Genomic DNA, 21,310 nt, shown 5'->3' on the forward strand with positions numbered 1-21,310 from the left:
TTCCCCTCCCCATTCTAATATAACCATTATTAATGTGCTATGAAATCTGATCATTGGCATAACGAGTATTTTGTGTCATTTTCCCTCTGCAATACCATTTGAACATCCAAATTAGTTCATGTAATTTGGATGTTCAAATGGTATTGCAGAGGGAAAATGACACAAAAAAATCTTGTTGTAAAATCTTCTGTTTCCCATTTGTAGGCTTTTTTTATTTATTTTTTTTAAACTTTCCTTTCTCATAGTAATTTTACTACAAGATTTTTGTATAGAGGGGTGAACCTTACTAGAGGCCAAATGCAGTCCCTCTTCATATTCCTATTCACTAGCTGACATAATGAGAAGCAATTTAAGGTTTTTCTCAGATGTGTAATTTTTTTTTTTTTATGAAAGATCTTGAACTGTTCAAAATTCTTACTGATTAGAACATATGGATTTGAAACACAGAAACAAACCTTTCTAATTTTTTTTTTTTTCTTCTAGGTTGTAGAGTTACCGATGAAATTCTGCATTTGGTACCAAACAAAGAGAACTTCAGGCTAACATTAAGAGCTATTAAATTGTGGGCAAAAAGTAAGTCCTTGAGGTTCTTTACCTGAAATGAAAATTTGCATGTTGATTTTGTAACCAATGGAAATATTCTTGGTCATACTCAATTTATAGTGGTTTCTTGTCTGTGGCTTCGATAACTTCTTGGGATGGGGAATAAAAGATAAATATTGCACATATATATTTCAGGTTTCTTATATACTTTGTCACAAACATTCCATGATGCATTCATCTTTAAAAAAAATTATTTTCAGTGAATGTCTTTCTAGGGAGAGTTTAGAAGAGGTTCACTAAAGTTCTTGCAAAATAGTCTTGTTTCTCTTTCCTTTCCCCCCCCCTTTCCATCTATGTTAATACTTGTGTAAATTGTCTACTGTGATACACAGAATATTTGGAAATCTAGAATATTTGGAAAAACATTCTGTTTTCTAGTCTTAAAATTGGGTCACTTTCAGTGAAAGATTAGAGAAACTGGGCCTTTTCTCCCTCGAACAGAGGAGATTGAGAGGGAACATGATCGAAACATTCAAGGTAATGAAGGGAGTAGACTTAGTAGATAAGGACAGGTTGTTCACCCTCTCCAAGGTAGAGAAAACGAGAGGGCACTCTCTAAAGTTAAAAGGGGATAGATTCTTTACGAACATAAGGAAGTTCTTTTTCACCCAGAGAGTGGTAGAGAACTTGAACGCTCTTCCAGAGTCTCATAGGGGAAATCACCCTCTAGGGATTCAAGACAGTCGGACATGTTCCTGCTGAACCAGAATGTACTTAGGTAGGGCTGGTCTTTGACCAGAGGGCCGCCGCGTGAGCGGACTGCTGGGCACGATGGACCACTGGTCTGACCCAGCAGCGGCAATTATGTTCTTATATAACCTTTTAAATTTAATGATTAGTGGTAAAAATGACAGTTTTTGAATATAATTTCTTCCTTTGCAATATTGTAATCGTGACTAGCCAGGGCAGTTGACTGATGATAAAAAAAAAAAAAATGCTAGCTCCAGGCACACTGAATCTTCCTAGGATGGTCTATTTTAGCACTGTTACAGATATAATCATATTTAGAATATTATTTAAATTCTGATAACCCCATTGATTGCATAGCTTGATGAAAAGATATACTGAATATTCTTGAAACTAGGAGATGGCTGGAAAGGGAGCATAGTGAAAGGGGGTGATTAGAAAGGGAGAATCAGTATGGTGATAACTGAACCCATAAGCAGATAGTGAAGGTACAGAAAGAATGAGAAGAGAAAGCAGTGTCGGTGTGCTCTAGGAGTTGTCGTGTTTTCTCTCTCTCTACCCCAAGTGTGTGCTTTGGTGGTTGGGAGTGTGGAGCAGGAAGGGAGCAAATTCTTTACTCAGGTTCAGGAGTTAGGGTGGTTTGCAAGTGGAGAGAGCTTGAGAGATGTACAAAGGGATTCAGTTATTGGAGATTGCTACAGAGTTGATTGAGAGAAACCTATGAGGATATTACAGTATACTGTGGGGAGTTTGGGGGTGGTTAAAGAGCTAAGGAGGAAGTATGGGGACATCACTGGAGGACAGGGAGAATAGGAGACAGAGAAAATTGGAGGGGAGGGGGTGCCCATCCTGGAAAGGCAGCCCACATGGAGGACATGTCCAGGCTTTCCTGGACATCTGGTAACCCTGGCTGGGTAGATGAGAGGCTTTAGGCTGTGGTTGCGGGGAGCAAGTGGGCAATGGGGAGAAGTTAATCTTGCAGCTTTTGGGAAGGTAGGTGGGTGGGTGCATCGGCCACCTACCCCTAGCAACTGCATCTCTCCCATTGCTTTGACACCTGCAGCCTAAAACCTTTTATTATAATTACTTTACTTTTATATACCGCAATACCACAAACAGTTCAGAGCGGTTTACAGAGAAAGACTGTATACAGACAGCGATGATATAAAAAAAAAACAACTTTCAAAATTACATTAACATGGTAAGATTAATCAATTTTTCCTGGAAGTGTTGCTAGATATGCTTTGGGTGGCTGGGTGGGCAGTGAAGAAGAGCATTACCCTTTTATCTACGCCTTCCCTGCTATTGTAATTACATTGAGCACATTAAACCACTTTGTGCTTTCTACATATATTGCAGTATATAAAATAAATTTGGACTTGGCTCCTAGATTTATGGGTTGTGTCCTAGATCTAAAAATTTTGTTACTATATGTATATTCTGATTGAAAATAAGATGCATCTCTACCTCACTCCTCTCTCTACCCAATTTTCCTTTCTACCTCACTCCTCTGCCCAATTTTCCTTTCTTCCTTTCCCCATGTGCACCATCTCTCGCCCACACACTTATGCCCATCAATTCTCCCTTTTTTTTTTTTCTTCCCTTCCTTCTGTGTCTTCGTGCCCCCTCCTTTCCTTTCAGCTTTGTCCCAAAATTAAGTTGCACGCCGGGGATCCCTGCCAGCCGTACCCCGAAAGCCGACCCTGTTTTTTTTTTGGAGCTGGATTCACTCCATTCTCCTCCAGCAGCAACTCCATGCAGGGATGGTGCATGCAGCAATTCACACACATGTGGCTTGCCTACAAGCCTTCCCTCTGACATCAATTCTGGCATCGGAGAGAAGGTTTTGGGTCAGCTACGTAGCATGCGAGTTGCTGCCTGTGACCCTGCATGGAGTGCTGCGGGGGAGGAGGGGAGCCAGTCTAGCTCCAACGAAGTAACAGGGTTGCCTTCAGAGGTGGGAATGGTGCAGCAAGCAAGGAGGGATCCCCAGCAGTAGCTTTAGCAGGGGGTGGGCAGATGGGCAGAGAGATCTCCTCCAGCAGCAGCCTGGCCATGAACCCCCAACAAGCAGCCTGCATATTGCGTGTTGGAGAAACACTGGTCTAAATATTACTAATACTGCTGCTACTATTTCTGTAGTGCTAGCATGTGCACACAGTGCTGTACATTAAACACACGAGACTGTCCCTGCTTGCAAGAGCTTACATAATTGCACAAATTAAAATAAATGCTATGCTTACTAGGGAATAGATGCCCAAGTTGCATATGGTTTCTTTATCCAAGTGTTAATGCAGAAATTGGGTTTTATACATTTCATATGGTTCTTATCTTGCTTACTAGTTTAATTTTATCAACACAACACTTCCAATAAGAATGCACTACTTTTTAAATAAGCCTTCATGGTGTATTATCTAAAACTTTTGTGCATACAAATTTTATTGTTCACAGGGCGTGGGATTTATTCCAACATGCTAGGATTTCTTGGTGGCGTCTCTTGGGCAATGTTGGTAGCCAGGACATGTCAGTTATATCCAAATGCAGTGGCATCCACTCTTGTCCACAAATTCTTCTTAGTTTTTTCTAAGTGGTAAGTAACACTTGTTTTCTGCTTGAGTCAACCTCCACACAATCAAAGGCCTTCTCTGCATCCAAGGATACAGAAAAAGCCGGATCTTTCATGGCTTTTGTTAAGTTTAACATGAAAAGCCAATCTTGTGTTAGATGAATGTCTTCCAGCAACGAATCCAGTTTGGTGCATATCAATAATAAGGGAGAGCTTAGCTAAACGTAAAGCCAAAATCTTAGCCAAAAGTTTTCCTTCTACATTAATTAGTGATAAGTCTGTAATTTGAAACCAATGTGGGATCTTTGTTTGGCTTTGGCAAAACTATGGTCATTGATTCCACCATAGTACCTGTAATTCAACCCTTATTTAGTTGATCCTGATATAATTTCAATAAATGAGGTAATAGGGTAACTTGAAATTATTTATAAAATTCCACTGTGAAACCATCCCTACCTGGAGCGGATCCAACTCTAAGAGACTTCAACGCTGTTTCTAATTCTTTTAATGATATAGGCTCTTCTAAACTTCTTTTAATATGTTTAGGAACTTTCGGACCTTCAATCAAATTCAAAAATTCTATACCATCCTTTTCTTTATTTACATAAGGCACAGAAGAATATAGGTCTTTATAAAAATTTAAAAATTGACAATGCTTTCAATTTGAGTATGTCATTCCTTTCTCATCTTTTATAGCAATAATTTTTGTTTTTCTTTTCTTCACTTTAAGATAATTTGCCAATAATTTTCCCGCCTATTTGAATTTCCATAATACAAAGTTTGCTGGGAAAACAAATCTTCCCTTACCAATTTTGACGATATCTCATATTTACTCTTGGCTTTTAATAAAGCCTGCAAGGTATTTTGCTCCCACTTATCAGCTAATTTATTTTCCAAATTTTTAATTTCTTTTTCCAAATCAGAAAATTGTTTAAGTTGTTTTCTAATATATGCCGAATATGAAATATTACCTCATGGTAGCCTTAAATGCATTCCATAATGTTTCTATACTAATTTCTTCCGAGGTATTAATTTGAAAAAATTCAGTCATTTTTAAATTAAAATCTTAAAGGAAATTTGAGTCTGCAATCAATGTATTATCGAATCTCCAAACAGACCTACTATATTCTTGGTCCCCAAACTTAAATTCAATCCACACACTTCCATGATCTGATAGTATGATCAGGTCTATGGATGCTTTTGTCACTTGTTGTACTAATTGATTTGAAACAAAAATATAATCTATTCTTGAAAAATTTTTGAACTTGCGAACAAAAAGAAAATTCCCGCTCATTAAAATGAAGTATCCGCCATATCTTTCAAATCACAAGATTGTGTACCAATGCTGATGACTCTTTGGCAACTGCTAGGAATAAATTCTCAATCTTTTGAAGTACATTTGTGGTTCTAACGGTGTCTTTTCCTGGTAGCGGAATTGACCAGCTGATTTTAGCATTGCTTCCGGGCGGCATGACGAGCCTCAATGGTCATGGCTTTCACCTATTTAGCTGCCAGAAACTGGTCTTTCAGAGCAATGATAGCCCAAAGTCTAAATCTTTAATTCCAGTATTAAAGTTCTGTTTCTTAGCTTCCTTTAGCTTCTGACTCCTCTCTAGATTTCTGTATATAACAGATACAAAAAGGTATAACCACAGCACTAGAGTTGCTATTATTCCAATTTAGAACGTTTATTCCTAGTTTGATGAATTCCTTGCAGGGACCGTTGAATCACACTATTTAAAATAAAACTGTAAACATTCTAATCCGTTTTCCTTAGAAACCTATGAAGACACTTAACACATGCATAAGAGATTTCACTTATATATTATCATCAGAAAAAAAATAGATACATATAATAGTATAATTAAACTGTTTTTCCTGTTTTTCCCTTTTTTCCTCATTGAGAGGAATTATGTAGACATTGGGTGTTCCTGCTGCTGTATAAAACTTTGTAACTTCTCTGGATCATCAAAAGTGATTGTTTTATTATCAAAGGTTATCTTCATAATAGCAGGATATATTAAACCATATTTAGCCCCCATCTCTGTCAGCTGGGGTCTAAGATCCAAAAAAAACTTTTTCTTTTGTTTGCTGTGTTTCTGGCAAAGTCGGGTAGTAAATGTATATGGGTGTCTTGATATTTCAAATTTTTATTCTGCTTTGCTAGTTGAAAGATCTCCATGACCTGTTGATGTCTTAATAACTTAAAGATTAATGGCCTAGGACCCTTTTGCTTATCTGATCTCCTCGCCGGAATCCTGTGTGCTCTTTCAACTTCTAAAGGAAACTTTGACTTTATCGGCAGTATTTTAGGTAGTATATTTTCTAGGAAGGAGATCGCATTTCCTTTCTCCACCCCTTCCGGTAGTCCTAAAAGTCTTAAATTATTCCTCCTCTCGGTTTGAGCAGTCCTCAGCTCACGAGTGAGTAATTCAATTTTCCTCCGATCTGTTTTATTATGAAGTATTTCTGTTTCCACTATAAACATTCTTTCCTCCATATTGTTTGACTTCATTTCTAAAATTTCGATTTTCTTGTTCAGGGTGGAAACGTCCTCTGTCAAATTGTTAACTTTCTTTGCCATGCCCGACACAATCTCTTTAATCTTTCAGTTCCTTCATAACCTCATTATCGCCATTTTTTGATGCTGACTCCAGCTCCGTCTTCGCTCTCTTAATACTTCCGGATGTTACAAACACTGACTTATTCTTATTTTGCTTCCCCGAAGCCATTACACACCTTTTATCCTTCGTTTAAAACACAAAGTTTCAAATATTTCATGCGACTTATTTATAATACTTTCAAAGTCTGCCAATGCGGAGCTCACTCACTACCCAACCTTCTTCATGCGTGACCAAGCCATGCCCCAAGGATATCTGTCAAACTACAACTAAATGCCTCTAAGACAGAACTCCTTTGGATCCGCCAGCAAAGAACCCTATGGCCATTCCATCTCTCGCTGTGCTGGGACTTGACTAAAGACCCAAGAATGCAGCCTGGGAATACTCCTGGATGTCTATCAAACTACAGCTAAATGCCTCCAAGACAGAACTCCTTTGGATCTGCAAAGAATGCTGTGACTGTGCCCATCTCTCGCTGTGCTGGGACTTGACTATAACTGCAAAAGACCTAAGTGTGCAGCCTAGGAATACTCCTTGACTGCAACATGTCACTTTCTGACCATATCTCTCAGGTAGTATCTTCCTCATTTTACTACCTGTGACAACTCTGAAAAATAAGGAATGACTTTTCAGAGTGCCTTAGTATTCTCACACATGGATTACTGCAATGGGCTATTCAATGGTCTCGCAGCGAAGAATGTATGACAGCTCCAGTGTGTTCAAAACATGGCAATCAGACTTCTAAAAAACCTCCGTGCCTGTGACCCTGTCTCCTAGGCTCTAGCATTGGCTCACTGGCTGCCTGTAGCCAAACGTATCTTCAAGGGCCTGATACTAGTGTTCAAATCCTTGCACGACATGGCATCGGGCTATGTGACGGCTAAATTTTCTCCATATGTGCCTAACCAGTCCCTCTGCTCTCAGCCTGGACTGGTGACTGGAGCCACACTCATTGAACAGAGCAGTGCCGCTACTCATCTCCCAGTGGACAGTCCTGATGACGGATGCCAGCCTATTTGGCTTGGGAGCTCATTGCAAGGGACACTACTACAAGGGCAATGGTCCCCATCTCAGAGAGATTGGTTGATCAATCGCTTGGAAGTGAGAGAAGTATGGTTAGCTCTGTGAGCCCTGGGCAGTGCCCTAGAAGGAAGGGCAGTCTGAGTCTTCTCAGGCCTGCAGAGGAGTTTCTGTTTGTTCCCCCACTCTGGCCAGTGATAGGCAGAGTTCTTTGGCAGGTCAGAACACACCCAGGTTGAGTGATCTTGGTAGCTCCAGGTTGGCTGAGGTAGCTGTTGTATGCAGACCTAGTATGTCTGCAGAGGGACGTGGCTCTCAGGCTTCCTTATTTGAATCTGCTCTCCCGGGGTCCCATCATTCTGGAGGATCTGGAGTGCTTTGGTCTACTGCATGGCTCTTGAGCGCAAAGCCTTGGAGCATAAAGGCTATTCCCCTGAGATTATTGCCATGCTCCTGAGAGCTAAGAAACAGTCCATGTTGGCAGCACGGAAGTGTTTCAGGACCTGGTGTGAGAACATTGCTCAGACCCACTGATCGCAACGGTTTCGGTAGTACTAGGCTTCCTGCAGGAAGTTCGGAAGAAGGACATGGCGATTGGCTCTCTCAAGGTACAAATAGCCAGACTTTCTTGCTTCAGTGCACAGCTCAACAAGTGCACGTTGGCCCATCCAGATGTATCCAGATTTTTGAAGGAAGCCTTGCATCTTTGCCCTTCACTGCAATAGTACGTTTCCATCTTGAGATCTTAAATCTGGTCCTGTGGGCACTTGTGAAGGTCCCATATGAACCTTTTGGATGAGGTGCCACTCATTGATCTTTCTTAGTGGCTGTGACGTCTGCAAGAAGGGTGTTGGAGCTGCAGGCTCTGTCCTGTAGGGAAACCTTTCTTTGCATCTCGGAAGTAGTGTCTATTCGAATGATCTCTTCCTTCTATCAAAAGTCTTGTCCAGTTTTCATATGAACCAGGAGGTTCAACACCCAGCTTTCATTCCTACAAGAGTGAAGAAAACAGATTTGCTGAAAGTTCTGGATGTGCGACAAATTTTGATTCGATATTTGGAGGTGACCAATGAGTTCTGGCTGTCTGATTACCCCTTCATGCATATGAATGCAGCACATTGGGGGAGGCCAGTGTCTAAAGTGACCATATCCAGGGGGATCAGGATGGCCATATCTTCCACATCCATTGGGAGTAGAACATCATCCCCAGTGGCAGTGAAGGCATGCTCCACTCGCAGCATTGTGTCTTTTTGGGCATTGTAGAACAGTCTCCCCTGCAGAGATTTGCAGGATGGCCACTTGGTCCAATCTCTCACACATTCACCAAGTTGTTGTTTTTGTGTGTGTTTTTACAGGGTGGATGTTACAGCCGGGCTGGACAACACTTTTGGGCCCTCCATGCTGGTAGCAGGCTCTTCTGTCCCACTCTAGGAACCGGGGACTTCTCTGATACTATCCCGATGGTCAAGATTACCAGTCCTGTTTCACAAGAAGGAAAGATTCTTACCTTGCTAATCTTCTTTCTTGTAACCAGGACTGGTAGTCTTGATGCCCGCCCTGTCTGATTATATACTAGCCTGCTTTCTGTTTCAGATATCTCTGCTTACTTAAGTCTTGTTTCTCTTGCCTACCTGGTAGGGTCGGGAATAAAGAATAATTCGTTGATATGAGTTGCAGAATTATTGGTGAAGATAGCACACAGGTAGGCGGTTCCTTTTTTTTACCACCTATGTTTCATTTACTAGTGGTTTTAAAAATATTGTTGTTTGTATTTCAAGCAGAATAGATTTGGGGAGTTCCCCTCACTCTAGGATTTGCTAGAAGCTTTGGTATTGACTGGGGTGGAGAAGCTCATCCCAGAGTGATGGGAGGTGGAGCATGAAAACAGTGATCTCTCTACAGCCCTCATAACTAGTGGGGATTAAACTCAATGGTCAAGACTACCAGTCCTGGTTACAAGAAAGAAGATTAGCAAGGTAAGAATCTAATATTTCTTTCCTTATGTAAGAAGTAATTTTTTCTTTAATTTCAGGGAATGGCCAAATCCAGTGCTGCTGAAGCAACCAGAGGAGAGCAATCTTAACTTACCAGTCTGGGATCCCAGGGTATGTGGCAGTAACTACTAGATAGAAACTAAATGTAGAAAGTCATGTTTCAGTATGGGGTGTTTGGGGGGGGTGTTTCTTTGTGATATCTGCTTATGATTTTGCTTGAAATTATATGTAGTTACAATTTTAGAACCATCTGTTTTTGCAACTGGTGCTACAAATACAAAACAAACCAATTTGTGTGAAATAAGCACAATGGAAATGGAAAGCCAAATTGCTGCTGTAGTTCGCAAAGGCTTTGCAGCACTCTGGAAACTATGATCCAACCGTTCTTAATTTGATACCATCCCCTTCCAAATCCTATGCCAAGCCCTGATCCTCAATAGAAAAAAGGAGTGATTGAGAAGTAACCCAATTAGGCTTGAAAAACTGCTCAGAAATATGAAACTCTGAAGGGAAGGCTGTTAACCTCCCTTGGAGAAGAGTTCATCTTCCATCACTGCAAACTTAACAAGTTTATGGGCACACTCAAAAACTCCAAAGATGTTTGAAAAAACAAAGTTTCAAAGTCTTTCTGTTTTATGCAATAAATGTCTTCATTTGGTAAAAGTTAAAACTGCCACCACTAAGTTATTTAGCTCTGTTTATTGTCTTTGGGGGTCCCAACGTGGCCCCGTTTCAGGAGACCCGATGTTAATGAAAATCAGAGAGTAACAGATGTGGACATGTGTTACAACTGAACATCACGACCAGTAAAAGTACTTAGCTAATGAACTGTAGATTTACACAATTTAACTTCATTGGGCATCACGTGACCCGCCCCTTGGGCCAACTACATTTGATATCATTGAGGTCACTACTGATGTCATAATTGAGTACGTGAATAATTTGTAATCCGCATAGAATTGTAGGATATGCAGAATATAAATTATTAACGATTAAAAAAAAACCAAACAAACAAAAGCCAAATGAGATCAGGGATGCTCTTCTGATTGGGTGAAGTGGAACACATTTTACCGGCCATTCAATTTTGTGGTTAAGGCCATAAGGTATTAACTGTGCCCCATTCATAAGTTTTGCTCTTTGTATAATAATCAGTTAAAACTAGAATTTCAGGACATCTCGGTACCATTAGACCCGACAAGATGGAAGCACCCTTAAGAAGTTATTGGATTCAAAAAGGCCATTCAGCTAGAGATCTGCGGTTTGCAGTTCTATTGAGTGTGTTTACAACATGGAGATGATTTATCAATCATACTATTATACAAAGAGCAAAAGTTAATTTATGAATGGGGCACAGTAACATCTTTTGGCCTTAACCACGAAATTGGATGGCTGGTAAAATGATACGTTTCACTTCACCCAATCAGAATAAACAAGAGCATCCATGATGTCATTTGGTATGACATCAGTAGTGACCTAAATGATATCAAAATGTGGTTGGTTCAGGTAAGGGGGAGGTCATGTGATGCCCAACGAGGTTAAATTGTAATTATCTGTTGATGAACCTCATTTTTGAAAAAAACCTAAGAAGCTCATAGCTGAGGATGGTGATTTGACTGAGATGAAAGGTATATGAAAGTAAGTGTTTTTTAGTTGACAATTGATTTAGATGCTGAGGGACATTTAGTTTTGCTGAGTGTTGTACAGTTTGCACACAGATGGGTTCTTCATGAAGGTATTTGTTGAAACTCAGCTGGTGTCGGAGAACGGATTTGAATTAACTTTTAGCAGTCACAAATAAAACTTGGATTTTCAAAAGCACTTTTGGGGACACAATTGCACACGACAGGACCTGACTTGAATTATATACCTCATTGCCAGACATCAGTATTCCAGATAAGTAACCAGACCTTTTTGGTTTTGTTTATTTATACATTATCAAGATCAGTGAATTAGAATAGCAGTTTAAATTGCTAATGAGGTGGGAACACACATGTGCGATGATGATTCCCTTCAGTTCAATTTATGGTCCTTGCATATTGCTTATGACCTGGGTGGAGGAGTTTTGAGCACATTGTACAAAAGACACAACATGATGCAACAAAGTTTTGAAAATGTTTTATTCATAAGATATATTTATACTTGATATAAAAATATTTATTATAGAAGACAGCAGTATTTTAAGGTATTGTTACGAATGCTGTAGGTTTTGAGATAAATATTCCAAGACGTTGAAATAGTTTGTATTTGACATTGACCTGGTCATGCTCCTAAATTATTTGTACTTGTACCCTCACCTCTCATATGCAGTCTTCTACTTAATTTCTGTTAACCGCATCAAACTTCAGTGTATTGTGATACACAAATAAAATTTTATGGCAAATTTCACCCCTCTGGAGATGTTCCCAGGCTGGCTACCTTGAACCCAACCCTTTTGGCTGCAGCACATTGACAGCAGGAAAACCACGTCCTACTGTCGGTTTCACTGCAACAGTTCCTTCAAGGTGAGCAGCAATGGTTCCTGCCATCTGTGATGCCTGGTGCAGAGAAGCAGAATCTTGGAGGTTTAGAGAATTTTCTCTCGGGCAGGTCTGTTTTCACCAACGACCATAGCAGAGGAATTTCCACCTCCCAATTTGAGTGCCCCCCCTATCCTTTTGCTTGGGCCAGTAAAGGAGTAGAGCTCTTTACAGGGAGACTCTGGCCTCCATTTAGGAGGCATTTTTAATAGGAAAAATTTATTTTGAAAAGGAAAAATATTTAAAAAGATGGACCCAACTTCGCCACACTACAAAAACCGCCATCTTAGTTTTGTATCCTGAGCCCCTTAACCTGTCCCTTTTGTAAGGCTCATTTTTTATTTGCTTTTTTGTTCAAAGCAGCCTGTAGCCAGAGTCCCACTTGAGGATATTTAGTATCCTGCTTTTATCCCAGGACAAGCAGGTATGATATTCTCACATGTGGGTGACGTCATCTACGGAGCCCCGATGCGGACAGCTTTTTCAAGCAAACTTGATTGAAGATTTAAAGTTTGCTCTGCTGTTCCACGCATGCATGCCTTCCTGCTCCACTAGAGGGCGCATCTCCCCCTCGTGGTCTCCAGTTCAAATTTTTCCGCTGAGCCTAGAAGACGTGTATTTTTAGGCTCTGCCCCAACTGCCTTCTAGCACCACGATTTTTTCTTATTTTATTGATTTAGTCGCTGTGCGCATTTATTTATTTATCTGTTCCTGCTTCATTTTGACCGACCCGGAGGCTTCCGGGTCGCCGTGGCTACTTGGGCCTCGGCCAGTTTCGTTTTTCTGTGTCCCGGCCTTTGACTGGCTTTAAAAAGTGCACCCGGTGCGAGCGGCTTCTTTCCATCACAGACCCGCATCGCCAGTGCATCCTCTGCCTGGGGGCCGCCCATCCAACAGACTCCTGCCCCAGTGCGCTATTTTTCAGAACCGGGCCCTTCGTCGAAGAAAAGCCCGCATGGTGGACCTTTTCACCGTCGACCAACCCTCTACCTCGGCCTCGAGGTCGACTCCGGCCTTGACCTCGGCCCCGAATACCTCGGCACCACCTCGCGACTCGACCCCGAAGACCTCGGGACAGCAAAAAGCCTCGGCCCCGGGTAAGTCTCCTCTTCCTTCTTCAGGTTCCGCACCAGCGAAGAAGCCAGCCTTGGGGACACCGGCGACGCATGGTGGAAGCCCCATGCTTTCAGCCCCGGCGAAGCCTTCCAAGCCTTCGGGCCGTGCCTCCACCACACGGGAATACTCTGATACGAGGTCGCCCCTGGTGGAGTGCACCGAGGCATCGGACATGCCCTCGATGCTGTCCGTGCCCGTTTTCCAGGACCTGCTCCGGGCGATGATCTCGTCGGAGCTGTCCGCTGCACTTGCCCATCTACAACTGGCCCAGACCTCGACCTTGCGTGCGCCGGACCAGCCTGAGCCTCGCATCGAGCCCCCTCAGGGCAAAGTGCACCAGCTTCGCCGCATTCCATCCTCCTCTGATTCCTCCTCAAGGCGCCCGAGACGCTCTCCCTCCCCGGACCGCCGCGGGGCGAAGCGTCGCGCTAAAATGACCGAAACCTCAAACCGCCGTACCTCTAAGAAGGCCCGGAGTTCTCCCACACTACGAGGCCGGTCACCGACGCCCCGTACAGGACCGCTGAAGGTGACTGAGTTATCACTCTCCAACCCTCACATCCTCCTAACTCCCCCTCGGACCGGGGCTCCAGCCCGAGGTCCCAGGCTTTCGCCGAGGGAGTCCGGGTCAAGGTCACCGATTAGACATCGATCGGTACCCCGTACCCCGGCATCGTCTCGGGCTCCTCGAGACGACGTAGGTCCTCGACCCCGGAACACTGCCACAGTGTTTCCCCGGTCTCGGAGCGCGGGTCAGAGCTTGAACCTCTATACTCGTGGGAAGCCTCCCCGTCCTTCTCTGCCCGACAGAGGTCTCGTTCACCGTCCCCACACGGGGCCCCGGGAACGTCTCGCCCCTCCTTCACTCGCTTTGTCCAGGACATGGGCCACGCTCTGGACTTAGACCTCCAGTCCGACTCAAGATACTCTAAAGAGTACCTGGCGGAACTAGATTTACCGTCGCCGCCCAGAGAGTCCCTTCGCTTACCACCCAATCCAGTACTCCAACAGGCTTTCTTCAGGAATCTGGAGACCCCCTATATGGTAACAGCTGTCCACTCCAAAATGGAGTCCAAGTACCGTACAGTACCATACCCAGGTTTTTGAGCAACCACAACTCTCCCACCAATCGCTGTTGGTAGAATCTTCCCTGAAAAAGGCTCACCCCTCCCGGGTCTCAGCGGCGGTCCCCCCAGGGCGAGAGGGTTGGACCCTGGACAAGTTCGGCAGAAGACTGTACCAGAACTCTATGATGGCCTCTAGGGTACAAAGTTACACTTTCACCTTCACGTCCTACTTGAAACATCTCATTGGACTATTGGGAGCCTTTGCGACCGACCTGCCGGCCTCACGCCAAGGAGCCTTTACTCTGCTCCTGGAGGTCTTCTCCAACCTACGCCTCCATTTATTTCACGCAGCCTATGATGGCTTCGAACTTTCCTCCAGAGTGGCAGCCTTTGCTATCGCCATGCGCCGCCTAGCCTGGTTACGCCTCGTCGACATGGACCCCAACTTACAGGACCGGTTGGCTAACCTCCCCTGCGTGGGCAAAGAACTGTTTGACACTATCGAGACAGCTACAAAACGCCTTTCGGAGCACGAACGCTCGTTTGCCTCCCTCGTTCGGCAAAAACCAAAACCGCCAGCGTCCAGGCCGTTCAGGGCCCCTCCTCGCCGCTACCCTCAAGTCTACCCCTGCCTTCTCACGGCCTCCACCCAGACGCCCGCAAGCTCACCATCGGGCTCCGCCCAAGTCCCAGCCACCTGCGACCGCCAAACCATCCCCGTCTTTTTGACGGGATAAGCGGATGGGGGCTGGCCCCCTCCGCCACAGCCCCAGGCCTCTTTCCCATCGGGGGACGCCTCAGAGCCTTCTACCCGCGCTGGGAACAAGTCACGTCAGACGCATGGGTCCTTGGCGTGATCTCATCAGGATACTCTCTCAACTTTCGGGAAAACCCTCCAGATAATCCTCCAAGGGCGTGCCCTCCCAACCGAACTCAGTTACCCCTCCTTCTCTCAGAAGCTCGAACTGCTTCGCCTACGGGCAGTGGAGGTGGTTCCCCCCGACCAACGGGGCAAAGGGTTCTACTCCCGTTACTTCCTGGTACCAAAGAAGACGGGAGACCTGCGCCCAATTCTAGATTTGAGGTGACTCAACAAATTTCTGGTGCAGGAAAAGTTCCGGATGCTTTCCCTACCGATTCTCTACCCTCTCATCGACGAGGGCGATTGGCTCTGCTCCCTCAATCTGAAGGAAGCCTACACACATATTCCAGTGCACCCCGCTCACCGCAAGTACCTGCGATTCCAGGTGGGGGACCTGCACCTACAATACCGAGTCCTCCCCTTTGGCCTGGCGTCGTCACCCCGAGTCTTCACGAAATGCCTCGTGGTGGTTGCAGCTGCCTTACGTGCGCAGTGCCTCCAGGTATTCCCCTACCTGGACGACTGGCTGATCAAAGCCCCGTCCAGGGAGGGGGTTATCTCAGCGACCCGACGGACTATTATTTACCTTCAAGGTCTGGGGTTCGAGGTAAACTTCCTAAAATCCCAGCTGCGCCCCTCTCAGTCCTTACAGTTCATCGGGGCCGTGCTGGATACGGTTCGACTCCGCTCCTTCCTTCCCCCTCCACGTCGAGAGGCGTTAGTAAGTCTGAGTCGAAGGATTTCGCTGCTGACCTCGGTATCAGCTCGGCAGATGATGACTCTACTGGGCCACATGGCCTCTACCGTCCACGTCATACCCTTCGCCCGCCTCCACCTGAGAATTCCTCAATGGACCCTGGCCTCCAATGGCGTCAGGACCGCGACCCAATCTACCGTCCCGTGACAGTGACTCCTTCCTTGCAACGATCGCTCCTCTGGTGGGCCGACTCTTCAAATCTCTCCAAAGGTTTACTTTTTCTCGCCCCTCCACACAGCAAGATACTCACCACGGATTCGTCGGAGTACGCTTGGGGAGCTCACCTGGATGGCCTACGCACTCAGGGAATGTGGTCAACAGAGGACCGCCGCTGTCACATCAACGTGCTGGAGCTTCGGGCCATCTATCTCGCAGCTGTGGCTTTTCAACATCTGCTCCACGACCGGGTGGTTCTCGTCCGAACCGACAACCAGGTAGCAATGTACTACGTAAACAAACGAGGGGGGACGGGGTCTCGGGCCCTCTGTCAGGAAGCCCTGCGTCTCTGGAAGTGGGCGATCTCCAACAACATCTTCCTTCGAGCGGTGTACATACAAGGAGAGCGGAACTGCCTGGCAGACAGACTCAGCTGCCTCCTCCAGCCACACGAGTGGTTGCTGCACACTCAAACCTTACGACAGGTGTTCGAGAAGTGGGGGACTCCTCAGATAGATCTGTTCGCCTCCCCCCCTCAACCACAAACTCCCTCAATTCTGCTCCCGGATGTACTCCCCGGGCCGCCTCGAGGCAGACGCCTTCCTTCTAGATTGGGAGGGAAGGTTTCTATACGGTGAGTCTCACATCAATAGTGTGCAAACTCATGGAAACTCTACTTAAAGGTAAATTAGACACGATAATGGATGAAGGGAATCTAAGGGATCCCTGTCAACATGGATTCACCAGAGGCAGGTCATGCCAATCCAATCTTATAAGCTTCTTCGATTGGGTGACAGGAAAGCTAGACTTGGGAGAGTCTCTGGACATAGTGTACTTGGATTTCAGTAAAGCTTTCGACAGTGTCCCACACCGTAGACTACTAAACAAGATGAAATCAATGGGTTTGGGTGAGAAACTAACTGCATGGGTCAGTGATTGGCTGAGTGGAAGACTTCAGAGGGTGGTGGTCAACGGCACCCTCTCTGAGACATCGGAGGTGACTAGTGGAGTGCCGCAGGGCTCAGTCCTGGGACCATCCCTTTTCAACATATTCATAGGGGACTTGACCCGGGGGCTTCAGGGTAAAGTAGCACTGTTCGCCGATGATGCCAAACTGTGTAACATAGTAAGTGAAAGCAACCTACAGGATAGTATGACACAAGATCTGATCACGTTAGAAAACTGGTCCTCGACATGGCAGCTAGGCTTCAACGCTAAAAAATGTAAGGTCATGCATCTCGGCAGAGGAAATCCATGCAGAACATACTCCTTGAATGGAGAAACGCTAGTTAGGACCTCAGAGGAACGGGACTTGGGGGTAATCATCAGTGCAGACATGAAGGCTGCCAAACAAGTAGAGAAGGCCTCATCAAAGGCAAGGCAAATGATGGGATGTATCAATAGAAGTTTCGTCAGCCGTAAACCTGAAGTCATAATGCCACTCTATAGAACCATGGTGAGACCCCATCTGGAATACTGTGTGCAATTCTGGAGGCCACATTACCGGAAAGATGTGCTTCGAGCTGAGTCGGTCCAGAGGATGGCCACTAGGATGGTTTTGGGGCTCAAGGGTCTCTCATACGAAGAAAGACTGGGCAAACTGCAGCTCTATACCCTAGAGGAGCGCAGGGAAAGGGGTGACATGATTGAGACATTTAAGTACGTCACGGGTCGTGTCGAGGTGGAAAACGATATATTCTTTCCCAAAGGACCCTCGGTCACAAGGGGGCACCCGCTCAAACTCAGAGGAGGGAAATTTAGTGGCGACACCAGGAAGTATTTCTTCACAGAAAGGGTGGTAGATCACTGGAACAGACTTCCGGTGCAGGTGATCAAGGCCACCAGCGTGCTCGACTTTAAGAATAAATGGGACATCCACGTGGGATCCCTACGAGGGTCGAGTTAAGGAACCAGGTCATTAGCATTCAGACTTAATGGGGTGGGTCAATAGAGTGGGCAGACTTGATGGGCTATGGCCCTTTTCTGCCGTCATCTTTCTATGTTTCTATGTTTCCGCCTTTTCCTCTGATTCTGCGGACGCTGGTCCATCTCAAACCAGTGCGAGCCACTATGATCTTGATTGCTTCTCAGTGGCCACGCCAGCCCTGGTTTTCCCTTCTGCTTCAACTCAGTACCAGAGATCCTCTGCCTCTGTTTCCCTCTCTGCTATCGCAGAGCCAGGGTTCACTGTTGCATCCAAATCTTCAATCTCTTCATCTGAATGCTTGGTTTCTCTCCCCCTGACTTCTCCCCCTGTGTCGCAATCAGTCAAGGAAATACTGGAAGCCTCGAGGAAGGCCTCGACTAGAACCTGCTATTCCCAAAAGTGGACCAGATTCTCGTCCTGGTGCTCCTCATACAACCAGGACCCGGTGTCAGTCCCGATCCCCTTGGTCCTGGAGTATTTGCTCCATCTTTCTCACTCCGGCCTGAAGACCAACTCCATTCGAGTAAATCTTAGTGCAATTGCTGCCTTCCATCAACCCCTGGAAGGAAAAGCCCTTTCACTCCATCCCCTAGTTTCTCGTTTCATGAAAGGTCTTTTGAATGTCCACCCTCCTCTCAAACCTCCCCCGGTGGTTTGGGATCTTAATGTGGTCCTGGCTCAACTCATGAAACCCCCCCTTGAGCCATTAGACAAATGCCATCTGAAATTCCTCACTTGGAAGGTGATCTTGCTGCTCGCACTCACTTCCGCTCGGCGAGTTAGCGAGCTACAGGCGCTGGTGGCGGACCCACCTTTCACGGTATTCCATCATGACAAGGTGGTCCTCCGCACTAACCCTAAGTTCTTGCCTAAAGTAGTGTCTGATTTTCATCTCAACCAGTCCATCGTCTTGCCAGTATTTTTCCCTAAGCCCCACTCTCACCCCGGAGAGACGGCACTACACACGCTTGACTGGAGAGCGTTGGCCTTTTACCTCCAATGCACCCAATCTCATCGGACAGTCCCACAATTGTTTTTGTCCTTCGACCCTAATCGGCTGGGTCGCCCAGTTTCCAAGCACACCTTGTCCAACTGGTTGGCTGCTTGTATTTCTTTTTGCTACGCTCAGGCTGGTCTCGCGCTGCATGGTCGAGTAACGGAACATAAAGTCCGAGCGATGGCAGCCTCCGTAGCCTTCCTCCGGTCCACACCCATTGAGGAAATCTGCAAGGCTGTCACGTGGTCTTCGGTTCATACTTTCACCTCCCACTACTGCCTGGATACATTGTCCAGGAGCGATGGCCGGTTCGGCCAATCGGTATTGCGTAATCTATTTGCTTAAATTGCCAACTTCCCTCCACCCCTTTTCAGTTAGCTTGGAGGTCACCCACATGTGAGAATATCATGCCTGCTTGTCCTGGGATAAAGCACAGTTACTTACCGTAACAGGTGTTATCCAGGGACAGCAGGCATATATTTTCACAACCCGCCCGCCTCCCCGAGGTTGGCTTCTTTGCTGGTTAAGGGAACTGGAGACCACGAGGGGGAGATGCGCCCTCTAGTGGAGCAGGAAGGCACGCATGCGTGGAACAGCAGAGCAAACTTTAAATCTTCAATCAAGTTTGCTTGAAAAAGCTGTCCGCATCGGGGCTCCGTAGATGACGTCACCCACATGTGAGAATATATGCCTGCTGTCCCTGGATAACACCTGTTACGGTAAGTAACTGTGCTTTTCCTCATAAACAAAGCTACTTACCTATAAAAGGTGTCCTCCAAAGACACCTCATGTGCCTTCCCTTGGTGTTAAATTCTTTTAGCCAGAGACTTTACCAGTGAGCTCACCATGTGAGAGTGGCAGGTAGGAGGCACATGCAAGCAACATTTTTGAAAAGGTTTGCTGAATCTGGAGAGTTATTCACCTATATGTGAAAATACATTTCCCGTCTTTGGAGAGCCTTCTACTAATAAAATTTTTTTACTCAGCTATTATAGTTGGCCTTTAATTTGGTCAGCATTTTGTTTGTGATTTTAGTGTATGCTGCTTTGATGGTTCTCAATTTGTTGCACACTATAGTACAGTACTTCTGTTCCCTTGATGATTGAGACAGATGAACTGACAATACGATACAATAAATCGATTTATAGACCGCATAATCAAATAGTTCTATGTGGTTAACAAAAGAATTATAAAATTACAAACAGAGCAGAGAATCTAGTTTCCTATAAATTTATCAAAAAGATAAGTCTTCAGTTACCTTCTAAACTGAAGGTAAAGAATGGGAAGTTGAGCACAAATACCTGAAATTATCGTGCAGAGCAGCTTGAAAGGAAAGTAGATGCTCATGAAATCTTTTTAAACTTGCAGCCATTGGCTGGTGGAAAGACAAGAAGAGCATGGGGTTTTTCTCAAATGTTTTGAGATGAAAAGCCAAATAGATCTATCAGATATTGTGGGGCCTGGCCAGTGATAATTTTAAAATACAAACAACCCAATTTTTAAAGATAATACGTACCTCCATAGGGAGCCAATGAATCTTGTGGTACAATAGGGTAACATGATCACATTTTCTTTGCATATAAGTTTAATTTTACAATATTCAGAACACCGCTATCTTGATGTTCTTTTGAATCCCGCAAGATAAACTATATTACAGTAATCAAGCTGACTTAGCACTAAGGACTGGACCAAAATTCTAAATGCTGAGGCATTAAAGTAAGATCTAAGCGTACTCAACTAACACAACATGAAGAAACACTTACAGACCACATTATCAACTTGGTGTTTCATAGTTAAATTGTAGTCCAGGGTAACACCTAGTATTTATATTGTAGAATGAATCGTATATTGTGTAGAATTTATAGATATTGTTCCATCTGAACGTAACTGTCATGGGGAAGCAAAATTTTTTTGTGTTGTCCACATTCAGCTTCAACTTGAATTCCTGCATCAACAAACTTCTGTTTTCTCCTTTTTAGTACGCATAGACCAACTAATTCCAGCAGCCATAGATTAAAAAAAAAAAGATCTTTTCAATAAAGCACCAATATTTTAAAAAGACCAGACAGTCTGAGTTTCAGCAGAGAGAACTGCTTGCCTCGGGGATCAGCAGTGTTGCATAGAAACATAAGAATAGCCACCATCATATGTTTGCAAACTTGGATTTTCTGCTCTGACAAATTGAATTTTAAGAGACCGACTGCAGATGATGGATGCTTAAATGTGCGTTTGACTATCGAGCCGCATTTTGAATTAATTTTCACTCAAAAACAAGCACATGCATTGCGTTGATTACCATTTCTGTTTTATCTACTTTAGTTTCACTGTTCTTACAATTGCCTCTAGTCAAGTGAAAAAATTAGGACACCCAATGAAATATTCAGTTATTTCTTAAGAAATGTTCACATAGATTGTCAATTT

General features: G+C 44.7%; 1 protein-coding gene across 3 annotated transcripts in view; it reads left to right on the top strand.

Annotated features, from left to right (window-relative positions):
- The window catches only part of PAPOLG (poly(A) polymerase gamma), a 144,952-nt gene that overhangs the window by 35,222 nt on the left and 88,420 nt on the right, over positions 1 to 21,310 (top strand). For all 3 annotated transcript variants that reach the window (XM_033937949.1, XM_033937950.1, XM_033937951.1), the window contains exons 8-10: positions 484 to 573; positions 3,742 to 3,880; positions 9,530 to 9,602. In XM_033937949.1, the coding sequence (XP_033793840.1) occupies positions 484 to 573; positions 3,742 to 3,880; positions 9,530 to 9,602 (302 nt within the window). The remainder of the gene's footprint in view (positions 1 to 483; positions 574 to 3,741; positions 3,881 to 9,529; positions 9,603 to 21,310) is intronic.

Source organism: Geotrypetes seraphini, chromosome 3 (assembly GCF_902459505.1).
Source record: "Geotrypetes seraphini chromosome 3, aGeoSer1.1, whole genome shotgun sequence".
Taxonomy (NCBI): domain Eukaryota; kingdom Metazoa; phylum Chordata; class Amphibia; order Gymnophiona; family Dermophiidae; genus Geotrypetes; species Geotrypetes seraphini.